At 42.0% G+C, this 20,939-nt stretch overlaps 1 protein-coding gene and 1 long non-coding RNA gene across 4 annotated transcripts in view; one reads left to right on the forward strand and one right to left on the reverse strand.

Annotated features, from left to right (window-relative positions):
* NUBPL (NUBP iron-sulfur cluster assembly factor, mitochondrial) overlaps window positions 1–20,939 on the forward strand; it is a 156,420-nt gene that overhangs the window by 17,887 nt on the left and 117,594 nt on the right. For all 3 annotated transcript variants that reach the window (XM_048854229.2, XM_048854230.2, XM_048854231.2), the window contains one exon: window positions 10,177–10,267. In XM_048854229.2, the coding sequence (XP_048710186.1) occupies window positions 10,177–10,267 (91 nt within the window). The remainder of the gene's footprint in view (window positions 1–10,176; window positions 10,268–20,939) is intronic.
* LOC142072353 (uncharacterized) lies at window positions 14,144–15,975 on the reverse strand. Its single transcript, XR_012668750.1, has 2 exons — window positions 15,584–15,975; window positions 14,144–15,487 (listed from the first exon to the last, which is right to left on the reverse strand). It is a non-coding gene; the product is annotated as an uncharacterized LOC142072353 (long non-coding RNA).

Here is a 20,939-nt window from a genome sequence, read left to right on the forward strand (position 1 = left end):
TGTTTCTGTTTCTCCCCGCTTTCTGTTTTTATCTCTCTGGTCAACCTATTGTACTCCTCTCTTATATTAGTGTCTTCCTTTTCACTTTACTTCAGCTTCCTACACTTGTCACTCAACTTCAGCATTTCATCCGTTATCTACTTTACTTTCTTTGTTTTGGCCCAATGCGCATTCAGCTGCTCTGGTAATCCCATTTTTTACACTGTTCCATGTCTCTTCAGCATTCATTTTTTCTTTCACCAGAGATGTGATGTTTTTCTGCATGGCTTTTCTTTTTTTGTATTTTTTGATTGTCTAGCTCTTTCAATTTGTCCTTGTCATAAATCTTAGTTTTCGGCACTCTTTAGGTGGTTCTCAGTCTTGACTTCATTGATGCCAACACTAATTTATGACCTGATACTGGCCACAAATGATCTGCATGATATCTATCTGTGATTCACAAATATAAAGTCTGTCATCTTTGTTTGCTCATCAGGTGATATCCAATCCATTTCCTCTGCGGCTTTCTTTGTTGAAGTAGCCTGTTTGTTACGACCAGGTTGTTGATTTGGCAGAAATTTAGTGGCTTTTCTTCCTGTTTGTTTTCTTCACTGAGTCCAAATCTGTCTATTGCAGGAGCCCAGGAATTCCAGTCCAGTCCTACTTTTGCATTAAAACCTCCCATCTTTATTACATTTTTTGCCTTCATTGTATGAGGCGATATCATGTGAAATGCCTTAAGAGCCTGGCTTGCCTTCTACTTTAGCACCAGTGCAACTTCGTCCTGGTGTGCACTGTCAGTTCATCATGATAAAACTGTCCTTTGCCTTCTTGTTTTGCATAGACCAGTGATTTCCCACTTGTATCTTTTCAATTCGTCAACCATTACTGCAAGTGCTCCAGCGTGGTATAATCTTATATACATGTCTTATCCTTCAAGTTCATCACATAATTCTCTGTTCTGTGTGGGGTTGTGTTTGTTCTGATTGCATTCTTTTCACGCACCCCCACCTCGGTTTCTGAGTGATGAACGCGTTGGCCCTTGTTTGTCTGGACGAAGAGCAAGCTGGCATGCTTTTGTTTCTCCTTCCATTCTTCGTTTAGTTTCTGTCGTCAAGTATTCGACCATGACTTCTTGGCTTTCTGGTTGATCAGTGTATCATAATCTGTTTTGCAACACTGCTGTTAGCTATCCACTAGCTTGGTACAGCACTTTCTGTTTTTGTTATACTTTTGGAAGTTGTTTTGCTGGCTTCACTGTTAGAGACTTTTGTGCATTTAGTGGGCCAGATATGCCCTTTCACTAGTGTTTGTCACTATTTAGTTACCCTCAGTAGGTTTAGCATTCAAGCCAAGGCAAGGTCCCAAGGTGTGGCCTTGTCACACGCAGCTACCTAGACCACTGGTGAGAGTTGAGTGAGTTGCCAGGACCAGGTGCAAGCAAACCATCCCTGCGGGTGTGGCTGTCTGCTATGCAGAGATTTAATAATTTTATTAAGATAACGTTGAAATAAAAAGAAAACAGTACAGAGTTCAAGCATAGAAGTTTCTGGTTATCAGGGAATACGGTACAGATTATCAGAGGTGCGAAATTCGGTTAGGAGCTGGTGGCATAAGGAAAACATAATCTGCAATCTCCCCGATTGGGGGTAAAAGTTCGACCGGTCAAAGTACAGACATTGAGATATGGGGGTATGTTGTCCATATAATGGCGATGTTCAGGTGTGGAGTATAATGAGCGGATACGATGATGGGGATGGATCTACCCTCATTTGGTGGGATTTAATGTTCAGTGAGTTTATGGTTCCAGTTCATACAGTCCAATGGAAAAAGCCTCTCAGTCCCTTTCCCATGGTGGATGCACGATGTCGTACCAGCTCCCACCTCCTGGTAATGTTTGTGGCTGGTGATGTGTTCGATGTAGATGTCCCTGGACTATCGGATGGTGTCCGAGACCATGAGGCGCCGCATGAGCCATGCGTCGCGTCGACCGATCCCACAGGTCTGCAGCACACGCTCGTTGCAGGGGTCCCAAGCGCCCAGGGCTCCGACAATCAGGGCATCTATCTGCACCTCGTAGCCCTTTGCTCTCAGGGTGTTGGCCAGGGGGCGTATTTTTCCAGCTTCCGAGCTCGGGCTTCTCAGAAGGCCGGGGTCCTGTTCTTGAAGGGGACCGTGATGTCGACGAGGATGATCTTTTTCTGGGCCTCATCGGTGACTACCACGTCGGGTTGCAACGGGCTGTCAGTGCTGGGGATGGCGCAGTTCACGGCGTCCTCTCTCGGGTGCAGTGCGATGGCTTTCACTAGGCAGTTTGAACTCACCCCATATACACCAACTCTGACTAATTAAACAGAAAATAATTTAATTTTAAACAGAGGATTTCATTTAGATATCTAATGAAAACATCATGTCCAAAGTAAAGTTGTGTTTTTTTTTGTTTTTTTTTGTTATGCAAGGCCAGAAAGGCTAGGAATGTAGCTTTGACTTAGTGCTGGCTCCTCAGACTTGTGGCACCCGTGGGTTACCTGTTATATATGGATTAGTTAATTTAGTGCTAAGAGTTGTGCAAGCTCTTGCGGCTGTACTGAGATGTATAAATCTATACATTTAGGGAGGTAACTTAAGTTTTACTCTTGTCCTATTTTTAATTGATTGCTTAGTTTTGACAGACGATTCTTCTAGTTCCTTTGATGTAGCAGCAGTTAGTTCCGCTCCCTCAGGAGCACTCTAAAGAATTTTTGGTTTTTATGCCAGATGATTCGTATTCAGAGTGGAATGACTATTTATGAAAGCTGCATGGCCAGAGACAATTTATTATAGTTGAAACAACTTGAATTAATAGATGCCAGCAATAATAGGATTGAGATTGCTTGTTTATGAACAGAGTATTTTAGTGAGCAAACACCAGCTGTGCGTGAGTAAGGATGGCATAAATCCAGTTGGGAGACTGTATGTTTATCCTGTCACTATGAGGCAAACTCTCTAGTCAGCCGCCTTTAGAATCCCCTTTTCTTCCCAAGAAGATTTACATTCCGAAGTAAAGAGTGAAACCATTTATTATGGTGTGAGGGGCAGAGGAGCCAGGGGTAAAACAGTACGGAACAAATTAGTGTGTAAGTTTAAACAAATGGCTTCTGCTTAGAGTAGTTTGGTTATGTAATGGGTAAGTATTTGGTTTTACATATTCTAACCTGCTCCTTGTAAAGGGAGTTTGTCAAGTAGATTGGGATCAAAATTTGTTTGTCTTTAAATTTGTCATTTTTAGGGAATAGACTTGGGTTTCCATAGCAAACCATTTGGTTGCAAAGAAATATAAAAGCATTTTTAATATAAGCACTTTCAATATTTTGTTGTGTTGTTAAAGAAGCAGCCAACCAGCATAAGGAGCTCCAGTTAACATATGCATCTTCAACAACAACTGTTTTATTATCTTCATTATCACACAATGAAATGATAAACATAAACACATTGCCTCATAATGCAGGATAAATGCGGAAAAGTGAATGATTAGCTAAATGGAGAAGGACAGCAAACACAGTTGGAGGAAAAGTGTATTCAAGCTATTAAGACAGTATTGTAAACAATATAGAATGGAAAAATGAAAAGGGAAGAATTTTTAAATACAAAACTTATATATTATGCATAAATTTAGTGTGATTAGAGCCAATTCTTGTGAGTTTTGCTTTGTTTCAAAGCTTGTGTATTCTTTGGTTAAAGAAAAATAGGTGTTTGAGAAAATAGAAATGGTTCATAATCCACCTCTTGGGTTGTTTTTTTTTTTTTTTTAATCCTTGCAGTGAAGTTAGTCCTGGGTAGAGCTGGGTGAATGATATATTTACAAAAGAATACTTTATTCGAAAAAATGTCATTACTTTTGTATATATTTGCTAATATTCATATTGTTTGCTCAGTTCTATAAAATGGGCAAATAATTAGAGAAATAAGGACACTGGTAAATTTATTTGAAAACTATCCCAAAATGCATTGAATATGTCAGAGGTAGGCAAATAGTCTTGTGACATCAGTGTCTTACAGTGGAAATGAATGTGTTATCACTTGTCTCTCTCAGAATCCAGTAACTTTCTACTAGGTTCTTCAGAGATGTTTTGTATTTAAATAAATACAGGTATCTGAAATAACTAGCGTGTGTGTGTGTGTGTGAATCCTACTATGGCTCTTATCCTGCAGTCTGTTGCTGAGGTCCTGTCCATGTTGCTGGTTAAACATTCATTAAAATAATTTGATGTGTACTTGTCTCAGGATGCCATTATTGATTTTCCATGCTTGAGAGTCCTCCTCTAAGAGCCAGGCCACAAACTTACTGTACTTTCTAGGGTATGGGACCTTGTACCCACATTTTTTTTATAACAGAATGGAGATTAAATTCTATTTCCTCTTCTACTGAAAGCATATGTAAAATTTCCTCATATCCATTAAAAATGAATTAGGTATGGGAAGATATAAGAGTTGTTTTTTTTTTTTTTTAATTTTTGAGCGTGTAAAATTAGAACTGCAGTGTAAAGCGGTTCAGTCAGTTCATGATATCTTGAGGTAGCACTCCCAATAAGACAAGAAATCCTGAAGTATTTGGGTTTTGCATATCAATTAATAATGTACAAAATACTTTGTAAATGTTTCTAATCTATAAGTGTCTGTTTTTGGTAGTCCTTACATGAGAAGCACTTCAGAATATGGGTGAAGGAAGAGTCTCATGTGAAATTCAAGAGAAACTGTTTTTTCTTGATATTATCAAAATCAGCTGTTGGAAGGTTTAGCAAATAACATGAGCTGAGAGGCTGAATGTTTATAATGTGAAGAAAAGTTTATGCCTCATTTCTACCATCCTTTCTCTCAGCGTCTGCAGCACTGCAAACCACAAGGCCTTGCTCTTTATACATTGATGGTGTGGTGGTTTTTTTTTTTTTTTTTGCTTATAGAGTAAGGAGCTTTTTAATTGCTATTGGTGTTAATAATACTAGTATCCTTCTGTAAATTTAGAAGAAACTGTGTACATTGATTGGGAGATATTATTTATAGTTTATCAAGAGGTTTTGGCAGTGTTGAGAAGGGTAAGGAAATTACAGGTCTCATGTGGGTCAGCTCCTATTGCAGTTCCTGCTGACCCATAAGTGAGAGACTGAGTTAGTTTTCTAATCGATATGTGTTTTTATTAGGGCTGTTGATTAATTGTATATAACTCACGTAATTAACTCAAAAAAAGTAATTGTGATTAATCGCAGTTTTAATCATGTCATTAAACAGTAGAATACCAATTGAAGTATATTAAATATTTTGGATGTTTTTGTACATTTTCCAATATATTGATTTCAATTAAAACACAGAATACTTTGCACTTTAGAAAGATAAACAAAAGAAACTATTTTTCAATTCCTCATACAAGTACTGTAGTGCAAGCTCTTTATCGTGAAAGTGCACCTTACAAATTAAATTTGTTTGTTACATAACTGCACTCAAAAACAAAACAATGCAAAACTTTAGAGCGTACAAATCCACTCAGTCCTACTTCTAGTTCAGCCAATCACTGATACAAACAAGTTTGTTTACATTTGCAGGAGATAATGCTGCCCGCTTCTTATTTACAATGTCACCTGAAAGTGAGAACAGGTGTTCGCATGGGACTTTTGCAGCCAGCATTGCAAGGTATTTACATGCCAGATATGCTAAACAGTCATATGTCCCTTCATGCTTCTGCCACCATTCCAGAGGACATGCTTTCATGCTGATGATGTTCGTTAAAAAAATAATGCGTTAATTAAATTTGTGACTGAACTCATTGGGGGAGAATTGTATGTCTCCGGCTTTATTTTACCTGCATTCTGCCATATATTTCATGTTATAGTAGTCTCGGATGATGATTCAGCACAGGTTGTTCATTCTGAAAACACTTTCGCTGCAGATTTGACAAAACACAAAGAAGGTACCAATGTGAGATTTCTAAAGATAGTTACAGCACTCTTCCCAAGGTTTAAGAATCTGAAGTGCCTTCCAAAATCTGAGAGGAATGAGGTCTGGAGCATGCTTTCTGAAGTCTTAAAAGAGCAACGCTCTGAACTACAGAACCTGAACCAGCAAAAAAGAAAATCAGCCTTCTGCTGGTGACATCTGACTGAGATGATGAAAATGAACATGCATCGGTCTAAACTGCTTGGATTGTTATTGAGCAGAACCTGTCATCAGCATGGACGCATGTCCTCTGGAATGGTGGTTGAAGCATAACGGGACATAAGAATCTTTAGCGCATCTGGCATGTAAATATTTTGTGATGCTGGCTACAACAGTGCTATGAGAATACCTGTTCTCACTTTCAGGTGATGTAAATAAGAAGCCGGTAGCATTATCTCCTGCAAACGTAAACAAACTTGTTCGAGTGACTGGCTGAACAAGAAATAGAACTGAGTGGTCTTGTAGGCTCTACAGTTTTACATTGTTTTATTTTTGAATGCAGTTTTTTTTGTACATAATTCTACATTTGTAAATTCAACTTTCATGATAAAGAGATTGCACTACAGTACTTGTATTAGGTGAATTGAAAAGTACTGTTTTTTTAACAGTGCAAATATTTGTAATAAAAATCAAAGTGAGCACTGTACACTTTATATTCTGTTATAATTGAAATAATATATTTGAAAATGTAGAAAACATCCAAAAATATTTAAATAAATGGTATTCTATTATAGTGCGATTAATCTCGATTAATGTTTTTAATGGCTTGACAGCTTTAGTTTTAATTATATTAGGACATTTAAATATTTATACCATTCCAAGAGACGTGCAGGTAAAAGTAGTAAAGGAGTTTATTCGAGTTCCTTAAATTATCTCTTATTTTTAAATACAGATTTCATATACCTGCATTACATTCTGATCTGTATCTGAAATAGACTGGATGAATAGCTCTAATACAGCAATGTGCTATAAGGATTGTATCCTGGTGTACCCTTAAGTTGTCTTCTCTCCGCCCTGTGGGGATTTAGAGCATTGTGAAAACGTGGGAAGAGATGCTTCAGCCTGCGCCAATCTTAGAAGATTCCTTGGTAGCAGCAGTAAGGTTCTGCCAGTGTAATTAAAATAGAATAAAGGATTGATATTAGTACACAAGGGGTACTTGGCTGACTAAAATGAAAGGTTGGAGGAAAAAATAAAAGCTCACTTACTGAGGCCAACCTTTTCTGTGCAAGCTGCTGCCTTGGGGAGATCTGAGCCCTCTCGGCATATGGGATTGAATGGCTTGGCGAAGAATAACCTACATGACGATGTTTACAGTGATGTTCTGCCAATGTTTTAGCAGAGGGTTCCCAAGAGACCTTTTTCTATGAGCGTGTGACAAACCTCACATACCAGAGGTTTTTGTGCTTGCAGAAAAGAGAGGTTAAGCAACTAGAGAATCTATTGTTGTTTTTTTTCTTCTGTTATTACAAAAACACTTCATTTTAACCGTAACCCTGGAAAGCAGCAAAATTGCTTGGCAAACAAATTAATTTTTGGAGGAAATGTATTAAGCTAGCACTGTATATTTTGTATAACGATTAGATTTGTAATATGAAAGTGTTTGAATGATTGGGGTATGAAGACCATGATGTACGAAGGTATTGCCCCCAGAATACTTATTTATTTTATACATCTAGGTCTTAGTGTAATCTGTTGCACTCTGTAGGCACAATATTTGCTGCTCATGAGTATTTTTAATCCCAGGAAGAAATCATCTCTGGTGGGGATGGTTTGGCAGTATACCGAGGGAGCATGAACTCAGTCAGTGGCAGTGAAATTATCTTAAACCTTCACTTCCCTCAGTCTGATGTCAAAATTGTAGCAAGGAGTTCCCAGAACTCATTCCATTACCTCTCTGGATGTTCATGGGATTTGTTGCAAAAAACCCACAAAAAGCAGTGAAGGGAAGAATAATGTCAATCAGTTTTAAAACAGTAGGTAGGTTCTGCTGGAAATATTTACTTTGATTTCAGAAGTAATTAGAATGGCACATCCCTAAAATGATGTTTTGATGGGTTTGATTAGCTGCTGACATGGATAAAAGGACTGAGTCAGGAATCTTTATAATCTTTTAAAATATGCATTTTGTCAAAGAACAAAGCAGCACAAAACCTGTTGTTGGTGCCTTTGAAATCTGAAATAAAAATGGGGCTTTCTGATCTTTTAAATTGCAGCTTTCATACATTAGGCATGAAACAGTATAATGTGTCAGAGTAATGACAGTATTTTTTTTAATAGCTTTCACAGGATGTTATAAATTATAAAGAAAAAAGTAAAAAGAAAAAAACAAAAAAAAAACCCACCCCACTAAATGAGGTCTGAAACTTTCATCTCTGTGATTACGTTTACTTTCCCGTTTGCCAGTGTGCAGATAAAAAAAAACATATTCAAGAACAGAGAACAGAATGTTATGTAGCCACATTCTAGTTTGAGTTTATGGTGACAGTTGATTGAGTTACTTTTTATTTAAAGATCACAACCATGATTTATAGCAATAAGTTTTCACTTCTCATCACAATTACTTCTTAGTGCACTATGTTTATATGCTGCAAAGATGAAACCTTTTAAATTAAGTATTATTGCTCTCTTTCTGAATTCTGTTATAACAATATAAATCTCTAATGCTCTTGACTGATAACCTAGTAATAAAATAGTGTTAAATAAACCGACAAGCTTACCACTCAGTTGCACACATTTTTATGAATTAAATCCTGCCTATTCAAAACTTGAAAAATTTAGAATATGTACTTTATAATTCAGAATCATTTAACAAGTAGTGAACTGAATATTTATAGTTTTGATTAAAGTACATTTCTTTCATAATTTTTTTTAACATATCTGACTTGGAAAACTTGATTAACGAAAGCTATTTTGTGATATTATAAAATACATATTAACCTGAATGACGTTATGGATATCATTTCACATTTGGATATGTTGTTCAAGGTTAGAGACACTTTTGTATTAAGTTCTAAGATATTCAGTAGAAGCCTCTCTACACTCGAAGCCACAAATATGATGATTATTTTCAAGAGCTCAACTGTCACACCCTACTTCTCATCACATATGTGACAGGAGAATGCTATGGTGTTGAGGTCCCATATTATTAAGACTTCATTCAAAATAAATACCGAAGTATGTTTTTTGGTGCATGGCCATTAACGGCCTGATTCAAAGTGAACTGGAGTCCCCTGAAAAGGTCCCATAGGCTTTAAAACAGGCCCAAATTTTGTTTGCTTACTGAGGTCCTGAGTCTGTAAGGTGTTCAATGCCATCAACTTTCATTGAAGTTGAAGGTGCTCAAGAACTTATGAGACTGGTTCCTTACTTGATAGTTTGTAAGATGCTGTAACCTGCAGTGCATCTCGGCTGTCGGTGCTAATAACGCATCTTTTGCTAAAATTAAAATTTACGTAACCATTCTTGAAATGACTTTTGTTGTAAGCCTGGAAACAGAAGTTAGAAATTTTGTATGTAAAGTTCCTTGTCTAAATAATTTCCTCTCTACACATTTGAATAATCTGATATTTTTATTTCTCTTGTCAATGGCAGCAATTCAAAAATGAAAACATTTTAGGCATCTTTTTGTAATAAATATGGATCAAGTATAACAGCTTCAGTTGGCTTCATCAGTCTGAATTTTCTTTTAACTGTTTTGGAAATCTGAAGACAAGGATTCTGGTCCCATAAATATATTTCGTTTTATTCATTTTCACCTTTTATTATTTCATTTTATTTCTTTGTCCGCTACCAGTTAGTTAAAATAGAAAACGTCAAATTTAAGTATAATGAGGCAGAATATATTTTGCCAGACTGTGACACTTTTGTGTATATGTGTGTGTGTACAGAGGAGGAAGTTTGTGGTGTGGTTTTCCGTAAATAATCTACATCAAACACCATGAATAAGGAATATTTCATTGTGTGAGTGAGGATGCTGGTTATTGAGAAAGTAGTTCTTGCAATTGAATCCAATGGCTCAAATCCTAGAGGGACAATGTTGTTGTACTTCATGCATAATACTTTTTACTTCAAATGTAACTTAGAAAGGGAGAGAACAGCGTTAAATTAAGGATGAAATAAAGATCACACATTTATTTCTGAAACCAGCTTTGAAACTTTGCTCAAAACTGATAATTTTTCTTGAAGCAGAAAAGAGTGTTGACCTTTACAATTTTTTTGGTCCTACAGACAAAAGCAGTTGGTTTGCTTGATGCAGATGTATATGGCCCTTCAATTCCAAAGATGATGAATTTGAAAGGAAATCCAGAATTATCACCAAGTAAGTGTAAATTTACATAACTATTTTGTTAAATATCTCATGGAGTTTCTGAAGAAAATAGATTTCTTCAAGTTATGAGAGTTATTTTAACAAGGCTTATTTGCTTTAATATTTTTTCTATGTTGCTGGTCAAGCCTCATTCAGTACTTCCTAAAAATCTGCCGTATTTTAAGTATGAGGTTGAATTCTAATATAAGAATAAAGACGTGGTGTATTTGCTTTCTATGATCATTGTTTCAGTTTTTCCAAATGAACTTGTTTTCAAAACTAACACTTTGAAATATATCTGGAGAAGAGGAGAAGGGTGATTATGATGGTTAAAGATGTTTGATATAATGTATTTGGCTGTCCTTTCCCTTAATGCTTTGGGGCCAGATTGTCTAGTACACCACAGTGATTTTTGGCAGGAGATTTGTGCTGGAGAGTTTCCCCTGGGTAGGGGAGACCTCCATCAGTGTAAAAATGGGAGAGGAAGTTTTTTGCTGCCTCTTGCATTAGAAGAGAGAAGGGATGTGTTGGGAGAAGGAAGGGTGAGGGAGAATGGAAGGGGAAGAAAGGGATGGGGAGAGAAGAGGGCTGGGAGAGGCCAAGGCTATGCTGTGTCTAATGTAGACTAGGGTCAGACACCTGAGAATCCAAGAGCCACAATCATTTCCTTGTAAGTCTCTCCTCTGCAAAGTGCCTAGGCAGAGCTCAGGTACAGTAGAGAATCTCTTTCTACCCAAATTACGAAAACAGAATGTATTTAATGATTTGTTGTATCCGTCATGACAATAAATGAGCCCATTTACAAAAATTAAAAACATTTGGCCACAAATAAAACCATCCTCCTCACTACAATACTCTCTACCCAGTGATGATCAAGTATTGTCATTCAGCTGACAAATGGACAATACTGTCATGGGCTGCAACTTTACCAAGAATCATTGGCAGCCACAACGTTTCTGGACAGGAGTTCACTGCTAAGTAAAAGGCAGTGTCATACCTTCTAGCTTTTTATCTATAGCATTATCTTTGTGTGGTTAATATGATATCTTATTAAGGGTATGTCTACACTACGGAATAAGGTCGAATTTATAGAAGTCGGTTTTTTAGAAATCGGTTTTATAAATTCGAGTGTGTGTGTCCCCACAGAAAATGCTCTAAGTGCATTAAGTGCATTAACTCGGCAGAGCGCTTCCACAGTACCGAGGCAAGCGTCGACTTCCGGAGCGTTGCACTGTGGGTAGCTATCCCACAGTTCCCGCAGTCTCCGCTGCCCATTGGAATTCTGGGTTGAGATCCCAATGCCTGATGGGGCTAAAACATTGTCGCGGGTGGTTCTGGGTACATATCGTCAGCCTCCCGTTCCCTCCCTCCCCCCGTGAAAGCAAGGGCAGACAATCATTTCGCGCCTTTTTTCCTGAGTTACCTGTGCAGACGCCATACCATGGCAAGCATGGAGCCCGCTCAGGTAACCGTCACCCTATGTCTCCTGGGTGCTGGCAGACGCGGTACGGCATTGCTACACAGTAGCAGCAACCCCTTGCCTTGTGGCAGCAGACGGTACAGTACGACTGGTAGCCGTCATCGTCATGTCTGAGGTGCTCCTGGTCGCCTCTGTGAGGTCGATCAGGAGCGCCTGGGCAGACATGGGCACAGGGACTAAATTTGGAGTGACTTGACCAGGTCATTCTCTTTAGTCCTGCAGTCAGTCCTATTGAACCGTCTTATGGTGAGCGGGCAGGCGATACGGACTGCTAGCAGTCGTACTGTACCATCTTCTGCCAGGCAGGCAAGAGATGAGGATTGCTAGCAGTTGTATTGCACCATCTTCTGCCAGGCAGGCAAGAGATGGGGATGGCTAGCAGTCGTACTGTACCATCTTCTGCCGAGCAGCCATGAGATGTGGATGGCATGCAGTCCTTCTGCACCGTCTGCTGCCAGCCAAAGATGTAAAAGATAGATGGAGTGGGTCAAAACAAGAAATAGACCAGATTTGTTTTGTACTCATTTGCCTCCTCCCCTGTCTAGGGGACTCATTCCTCTAGGTCACACTGCAGTCACTCACAGAGAAGGTGCAGCGAGGTAAATCTAGCCATGTATCAATCAGAGGCCAGGCTAACCTCCTTGTTCCAATAACAACGATAACTTAGGTGCACCATTTCTTATTGGAACCCTCCGTGCAGTCCTGCCTGAAATACTCCTTGATGTACAGGCACCCCCTTTGTTGATTTTAGCTCCCTGAAGCCAACCCTGTAAGCCGTGTCGTCAGTCGCCCCTCCCTCCGTCAGAGCAACGGCAGACAATCGTTCCGCGCCTTTTTTCTGTGCGGACGCCATACCACGGCAAGCATGGAGCCCGCTCAGCTCACTTTGGCAATTAGGAGCACATTAACCACCACACGCATTATTCAGCAGTATATGCAGCACCAGAACATGGCAACGCGATACCGGGCGAGGAGGCGACGTCAGCGCGGTCCCGTGAGTGATCAGGACATGGACACAGATTTCTCTGAAAGCATGGGCCCTGACAATGCATGCATCATGGTGCTAATGGGGCAGGTTCATGCTGTGGAACGCCGATTCTGGGCTTGGGAAACAAGCACAGACTGGTGGGACCGCATAGTGTTGCAGGTCTGGGACGATTCCCAGTGGCTGCGAAACTTTCGCATGCGTAAGGGCACTTTCATGGAACTTTGTGACTTGCTTTCCCCTGTCCTGAAGCGCATGAATACCAAGATGAGAGCAGCCCTCACAGTTGAGAAGCGAGTGGCGATAGCCCTGTGGAAGCTTGCAACGCCAGACAGCTACCGGTCAGTTGGGAATCAATTTGGAGTGGGCAAATCTACTGTGGGGGCTGCTGTGATGCAAGTAGCCCACGCAATCAAAGATCTGCTGATATCAAGGGTAGTGACCCTGGGAAATGTGCAGGTCATAGTGGATGGCTTTGCTGCAATGGGATTCCCTAACTGTGGTGGGGCTATAGATGGAACCCATATCCCTATCTTGGCACCGGAGCACCAAGCCGCCGAGTACATAAACCGCAAGGGGTACTTTTCGATAGTGCTGCAAGCTCTGGTGGATCACAAGGGACGTTTCACCAACATCAACGTGGGATGGCCGGGAAAGGTGCATGATGCTCGCATCTTCAGGAACTCTGGTCTGTTTCAAAAGCTGCAGGAAGGGACTTTATTCCCAGACCAGAAAATAACTGTTGGGGATGTTGAAATGCCTATATGTATCCTTGGGGACCCAGCCTACCCCTTAATGCCATGGCTCATGAAGCCGTACACAGGCAGCCTGGACAGTGGTCAGGAGCTGTTCAACTACAGGCTGAGCAAGTGCAGAATGGTGGTAGAATGTGCATTTGGACGTTTAAAGGCGCGCTGGCGCAGTTTATTGACTCGCTTAGACCTCAGCGAAACCAATATTCCCACTGTTATTACTGCTTGCTGTGTGCTCCACAATATCTGTGAGAGTAAGGGGGAGACGTTTATGGCGGGGTGGGAGGTTGAGGCAAATCGCCTGGCTGCTGGTTACGCGCAGCCAGACACCAGGGCGGTTAGAAGAGCACAGGAGGGCGCGGTACGCATCAGAGAAGCTTTGAAAAACAGTTTCATGACTGGCCAGGCTACGGTGTGAAAGTTCTGTTTGTTTCTCCTTGATGAACCCCCCCACCCCTTGGTTCACTCTACTTCCCTGTAAGCTAACCACCCTCCCCTCCTCCCTTTAATCATTGCTTGCAGAGCCAATAAAGTCATTGCTGCTTCACAGTCATGCATTCGTTATTCATTCATCACACAAATAGGGGGATGACTACCAAGGTATCCCAGGAGGGGTGGTGGAGGAGGGAAGGAAAATGCCACACAGCACTTTAAGCACAGCACTTTAAAAGTTTACAACTTTAAAATTTATTGAATGACAGCCTTCTTTTTTTTGGGCAATCCTCTGTGGGGGAGTGGCTGGTTGGCCGGAGGCCTCCCCACCGCGTTCTTGGGCGTCTGGGTGTGGAGGCTATGGAACTTGGGGAGGAGGGCGGTTGGTTACAGAGGGGCTGCAGTGGCAGTCTGTGCTCCAGCTGCCTTTGCTGCAGCTCAACCATACACTGGAGTATACTGGTTTGGTCCTGCAGCAGCCTCAGCATTGAATCCTGCCTCCTCTCATCACGCTGCCGCCACCTTTGAGCTTCAGCCCTGTCTTCAGCCCGCCACTTACTCTCTTCAGCCCGCCACTTACTCTCTTCAGCCCTCCACCTCTCCTCCCGGTCATTTTGTGCTTTCCTGCACTCTGACATTATTTGCCTCCACGCATTCGTCTGTGCTCTGTCAGTGTGGGAGGACAGCATGAGCTCGGAGAACATTTCATCGCGAGTGCGTTTTTTTTTCTTTCTAAGCTTCACTAGCCTCTGGGAAGGAGAAGATCCTGTGATCATTGAAACACATGCAGCTGGTGGAGAAAAAAAAAGGGACAGCGGTATTTAAAAAGACACATTTTATAAAACAGTCGCTACACTCTTTCAGGGTAAACCTTGCTGTTAACATTACATACATAGCACATGTGCTTTCGTTACAAGGTCGCATTTTGCCTCCTCCCACCGCGTGAACGGATTTTGGTTGAATGCCAGCAAACATACACTGCAATGCTTTGTTCTACAGTGATTCCCCAGTACGTGTTGCTGTCCTGGAGTGGTAAAGTGTCCTACCATGAAGGACGAAATAAGGCTGCCCTCCCCAGAAACCTTTTGCAAAGGCAGAACCGCAAATGCCAGGGCAAAGTAATCCTTTCACATGCTTGCTTTTAAACCATGTATAGCATTTTAAAAGGTACACTCACCAGAGGTCCCTTCTCCGCCTGCTGAGTCCAGGAGGCAGCCTTGGGTGGGTTCGGGGGGTACTGGCTCCAGGTCTAGGGTGAGAAACAGTTCCTGGCTGTCGGGAAAACCGGTTTCTCCGCTTGCTTGCTGTGAGCTATCTACAACCTCCTCATCATCATCTTCTTCGTCCCCAAAACCTACTTCTGTATTGCCTCCATCTCCATTGAAGGAGTCAAACAACACGGCTGGGGTAGTGGTGGCTGAACCCCCTAAAATGGCATGCAGCTCATCATAGAAGCGGCATGTTTGGGGCTCTGACCCAGAGTGGCTGTTCGCCTCTCTGGTTTTCTGGTAGGCTTGCCTCAGCTCCTTCAGTTTCACGCGGCACTGCTTCGGGTCCCTGTTATGGCCTCTGTCCTTCATGCCCTGGGAGATTTTCAGAAAGGTTTTGGCATTTCGAAAACTGGAACGGAGTTCTGATAGCACGGATTCCTCTCCCCAAACAGCGATCAGATCCCGTACCTCCCGTTCAGTCCATGCTGGAGCTCTTTTGCGATTCTGGGACTCCATCATGGTCACCTCTGCTGATGAGCTCTGCATGGTCACCTGCAGCTTGCCACGCTGGCCAAACAGGAAATGAGATTCAAAAGTTCGCGGTTCTTTTCCTGTCTACCTGGCCAGTGCATCTGAGTTGAGAGCGCTGTCCAGAGCGGTCAGAATGGAGCACTCTGGGATAGCTCCCGGAGGCCAATACCATCGAATTGTGTCCACAGTACCCCAAATTCGAGCCGGCAACGTCGATTTAAGCGCTAATCCACTTGTCAGGGGTGGAGTAAGGAAATCGATTTTAAGAGCCCTTTAAGTCGAAATAAAGGGCTTCATTGTGTGGACGGGTGCAGGTTTAAATCGATTTAACGCTGCTAAATTCGACCTAAAGTCCTAGTGTAGACCAGGGCTAAATGTCCTTTCTTTAGAATGCAAAGTCAAGCACTCAAAAGTTAGGAAATATGCTAAATTTAAGTTTTCCTGTTTAAACTTACTTTGCCCCCTTGAGCTTCCAGCATGTGTATGGAATATGATCATAAAATTGAATGCTGTATCATAATGAATATATACATGGGGGGGCAAATTTAGGACTGTGCAGGCAATTGTAAATTTGGCATTTCCTAACTTTATGCTTGAGTTTGAAACCTAAATAATAAACTTTCATGGATTTTTTTTGTTTGTTTGTAATTTCCTAGTTTTTTTTTAAAGGAGCCCCCCCTACCCCCTCCAATTCTGTTTATATACAACTGTAATAACCCCAAGCAGCACAAGCAAAGCTTAATCCCTGAATTTTCAGCACTGGCTTCTATTGCATGAGCTACAAGACTTGACTATGTTAGCTGTCAACATGAAAAGGCTGTTATCCTAGAAGTGGGGAATGGGCTATTGGTGTCAATTGTTGGGTTCATGAGGATTCTGGCTCCTGCAGAGCCCCTAGCAGGGAGGTTAGGATGCTAAGGTCATGTACTGGTTCCAGAAGATTTACAGGGAGAGCTTGATCTGGCTTTCTCCCCATCTCCTGTAATGTGACATACTCCTGGGGGAGTTGTGCGCCACTGTGCAATGCAGAATTTTGCAGAAATGTGTGTGCGGAATTTCCTTTCCTCCACAGAAATGGGCTGCAGTGCTGCTGGCTGTCATTAGGGTTCGCTGGACCTGACAGAGCCTAGCTCACACATAGAAGATGCTGTTGGGGGGAGGGAGCTAGAGGATTGCCGGCAGCTGCATTTCCCCACACACCCTGAGGGAAGGAGACAGCAGCGTGCAGGAATCGCCACACAATCCCAAGACATAGCGTCAGGCTGTTTCTCCCTCTGCATCCTTGGTTTCTGGGAGGGGAAGCGGGGGGCTTGTGGGGCCACGGCTGGGCTCTGGGGTGTGTACGGGGGGGTATCTGGGCTGGGGGGGTAGGGGTGTCGTTGTCTGGGTTCGGGGGACCCTGTGGCTGGATTCTTGAGGGGGACGGATTATGGGCGTCCGGCCCCCTGGTTGGGCTTGGGGAGGGGAAGGGGCAGAGAAACAGGAACTGGGTTGTCATAGGGGGTTTCTTTAACTCTCTACTCCTGTGTGTGTCTGTATTGTTACAGACATACTTGCTGACAGATACTTTGAAATAAATTACCAAAATAATTGAAACTGGCATAATTATGTAGAGTTGTTTTGACTAATACAGTTTGCAGAATTTTAAAATACTGTGCACAGAATTTTTACTTTTTTGGTGCAGAATGCCTGCAGGAGTAAATGTGGAGTTTGCTTCTGCTCACGTGGGATGTTGGGGCCTTGTGTTGAGTCCAGCTCTCATCCCCTTTTCCCACACCACTTCAGCTGCTCCATGCATTCCCAGTTCTGTGTGCATTGCTGTAACAGTGAACAACTCAATGTACTTAGCTTAACAAAGAGAAGGTTAAGGGGTGACTTGATTACAGTCTATAAGTGCATACCTGGGAAACAAGTATTTAATAATGGATTCTTCAATCCCAGCAGAGAAAGTTGTAACACGATCCAGTGGCTGGAAGTTGAAGCTAGACAAATTCAGACTGGAAATAAGGCATACATTTATAACAGTGAGAGTAATTAACCATTGGGACAACTCCATCACTGACTATTTTAAAATCAAGATTGGATGTTTTTCCAAAAGATATGTTTTAGGACTTATTTTGGGGAAGTTCTATTGCCTGTGTCACGGAGGAGGTCGGATTAGATGTTCACAATGGTTCCTTTTGGCCTTAGAGTATATGAATAGCATGGTAATTTTCTTGGTTAAGTCTAAAACTTTAAAGTTTGTTTTTATATGGAATACTTGAAACCATTCTAAAATAGCATTGTTTCTACCTTCAATTGAGTAAAAACAAGAAGAGTGAACATTAAAGGCGTCCACTATTTACTTTATAGGCAACAACTCCCAGGATCAGTTTGATGTTTTAAGGATGATGTGGTAGCCAAAGTTGGGAATTGCTGTCTGCTTTTGATTTAACTCTCAATTTTAATGTCTTTTTCTTTTAAAGATTTCCTTAGATGACTTTGTTGTGATTTAATAAGGTTGGTAGCTCCAAAATTTTACCCACTCTCTTTGGTGTTAGCTGTTTTTTAGTTAGCTGTGTAGTGCAGTGCACTCTTAGGTCCTGGCTGAGCAAAGCACTTAACCATGTGCTGAATTCATCCCTATTCAGTAAAGAACTTAATTAGGCACGTAAATTCCATAGAAGCCACTGGGTTTGAAGCCTGTGCTTAGTTTTTTGCCTGCTGAATTGGGGCCACATGGCTCAGCACCCTTCAACACTGAACCCATATGGACTGATCCTGTGAGGTACAGATTACCCATTGATTTCAATTTTGTCACCCAACCACACGTTTCAGCAGGATTGAGGGTTCTGAGCACCTGGTAGGATAAAGCTATCTAGCAGTTACTGTATATTTCCAGTTTTCAAAATGCTTTAGGGTCCCTGGAGATAAGAGATGCTCCATAAATGTAAGATGATATGTTTGTTTTTTTTTTCTTAAATTACTATGCAAAATCTTGGTAAATGGAAAAGTCTGCAAGTGTTTAATAAGGATATTATGCAGAATCCCAGGAAAAGATAGATGTGTAAATGTTAATTTGAAATACATCCTTGAATTCTAGATATTGGATAATCTCCCATCTATGTGGAATGGTTATGAAAACTAGCTGTTGCACATGCACAGATGCTACTTTATAACATAAATAACATGACTATTTACTTGCTGCTTCACATCCTTCAAACTAATTCATCCAAAAACTCAATTAACATGCTGGACGAGTGAACTGCAAAATTTCATTTTAAAAAATCCGTCGCTTTCACTAGTTGGCAGAGAGCAAAAATGACTGAAATTCCCAAAATGGCATTTTGGGTTTATTTTTTGCCATGAACATGATAGTCATAATACTTATAAATCACTTTTTTTTTAAAAAAAGAGGAAAAAAAAAGGGGGGGGTATACAATTTATTATGAAGATACTGACAGATCTTTTAGTCCAGTAGAACTATTAATTGCTTCTATAGTACTTCAGAACTTTATTGCTACTTAGTGATGCCCAAAACTATGTATTTGTATATAAAGCAATACATTCTAAAGAGTAGCAAAAGACTGCAGGTACTTCTAAAAAGCTGAAGGGTGACTCAATGGTCCCTTCAAGCCTTGGAATCTATGTGACATCTACTCTGACTTGCTATATAACACAGACCATAGAACTTCCCCAAAGTAATTCCTAGTGCATTTTTTTAAAAACACATCCAAAATTGATTGAAAAAGTGTCAGTGACGGAGAATCCACCACAACCTTTGGGAAGTTGTTCCAATGATTAATTATTCTCACGGTTAAAATTTTGCACCTTATTTCTGGTCTGAATTTTACTAGCTTAAACTTCCAGCTATTGGATTGTGTTGTACCTTTTTCTGCTAGATCGAAGAGCCCATTATTAAATATTTGTTTCCCCACGTAGATACTTATAGACCAGGGATGTCCAAACTTACTGACCTTCTGAGCCGCATACGACAATCTTGAAAAGTTTGAGAACTGGGGCGCACCTGCTAGGGCTTGGGGCTTCAGCCCCGCTCCTGCTGAAGCCCTGAGCCCTGGCAGGTGCACCCCATGGGACTGGAGCCCCGAGACCCCCGTTCCCCGCTGGGCAGAAGCCAGAGGCAATACATGGGGTGGGAGGCTTTGACAGGGCTTGCTGGCCCTGATTGGTTACATGGTGCAGCAGGGCCCCTTCCATGGCAGCTGCTGGAGCCAGCAATCTGGGACCTGTGGCTGTGGGGAGAGGCAGCAGCAAACAGTTAAGAGCTGCAGGGAGAGCCACTGCTTTTGCTGCTGCCTTTTTCTGTGGAGCTAAAGCTTTGGTCCCTCCCTGCAGGTCCCAGCTGTTTGCCACTGCCTCTCCACATGGAGTAACACCTGGGAGCTGCAGGGAGAGGCCGTTGAAGGTAAGGGGGGGGCGTGACTCAAGCTGTTGGGAGGGCGGGGCTGGGTGTGAACCTTTAAATTGTGCCCCCCCCCCCAGCAAATATCAGTTGTCTCTGGCAGAAGCCCCCGCAGAGTTGAAGCCTTGAGCTTCTTTCCCCCCAGGCTGGTAAGTGGAGAATGGCGGAGGGGAGGGGGGAGAGGAGAGAGGAGAGGAGAGGAGCTCCATGAGCCCCACTTCAACTGTAAAATAGCCACATGCAGCTTGTGAGCCATGGTTTGGCCACCCTTGTTATATAGACTGTAAACAAGTTACTCCTTAGCCGTGGCCCACATGCATAGAAGATATGGGTTGGAAGTAGACCACAGGAGGTCATCTAGTCCAACCCCCTGCTCAAAGCAGGACCAATCACCAACTAAATCATCCCAGCCAGGGCTTTGTCAAGCCAGGCCTTAAAATCCTCTAAGGATGGAGATTCCACCACCTCCCTAGGTAACCCATTCCAGTGCTTCACCACCCTCCTAGTGAAATAGTGTTTCCTAATATCCAACCTAGACCTCCCCCACTGCAACTTGAGACCATTGCTCCTTGTTCTGTCATCTGCCACCACTGAGAACAGCCAAGCTCTATCCTCTTTGGAACCCCCCTTCAGGTAGTTGAAGGCTGCTATCAAATCTCCCCTCACTCTTCTCTTCTGCAGAGTAAACAAGCTCAGTTCCCTCAGCCTCTCCTCATAAGTCATGTGCCCCAGCCCCCTAATCATTTTCGTTGCCCTCCACTGGACTATCTCCAATTTGTCCACATCCTTTCTTGTCGTGGGGGGCCCAAAACTGGACGTAATACTGCAGATGCGGCCTCACCAGTGCCAAATAGAGGGCAATAATCACTTCTCTCAATCTGCTGGCAGTGC

Source organism: Caretta caretta, chromosome 6, assembly GCF_965140235.1.
Source record: "Caretta caretta isolate rCarCar2 chromosome 6, rCarCar1.hap1, whole genome shotgun sequence".
Taxonomy (NCBI): domain Eukaryota; kingdom Metazoa; phylum Chordata; order Testudines; family Cheloniidae; genus Caretta; species Caretta caretta.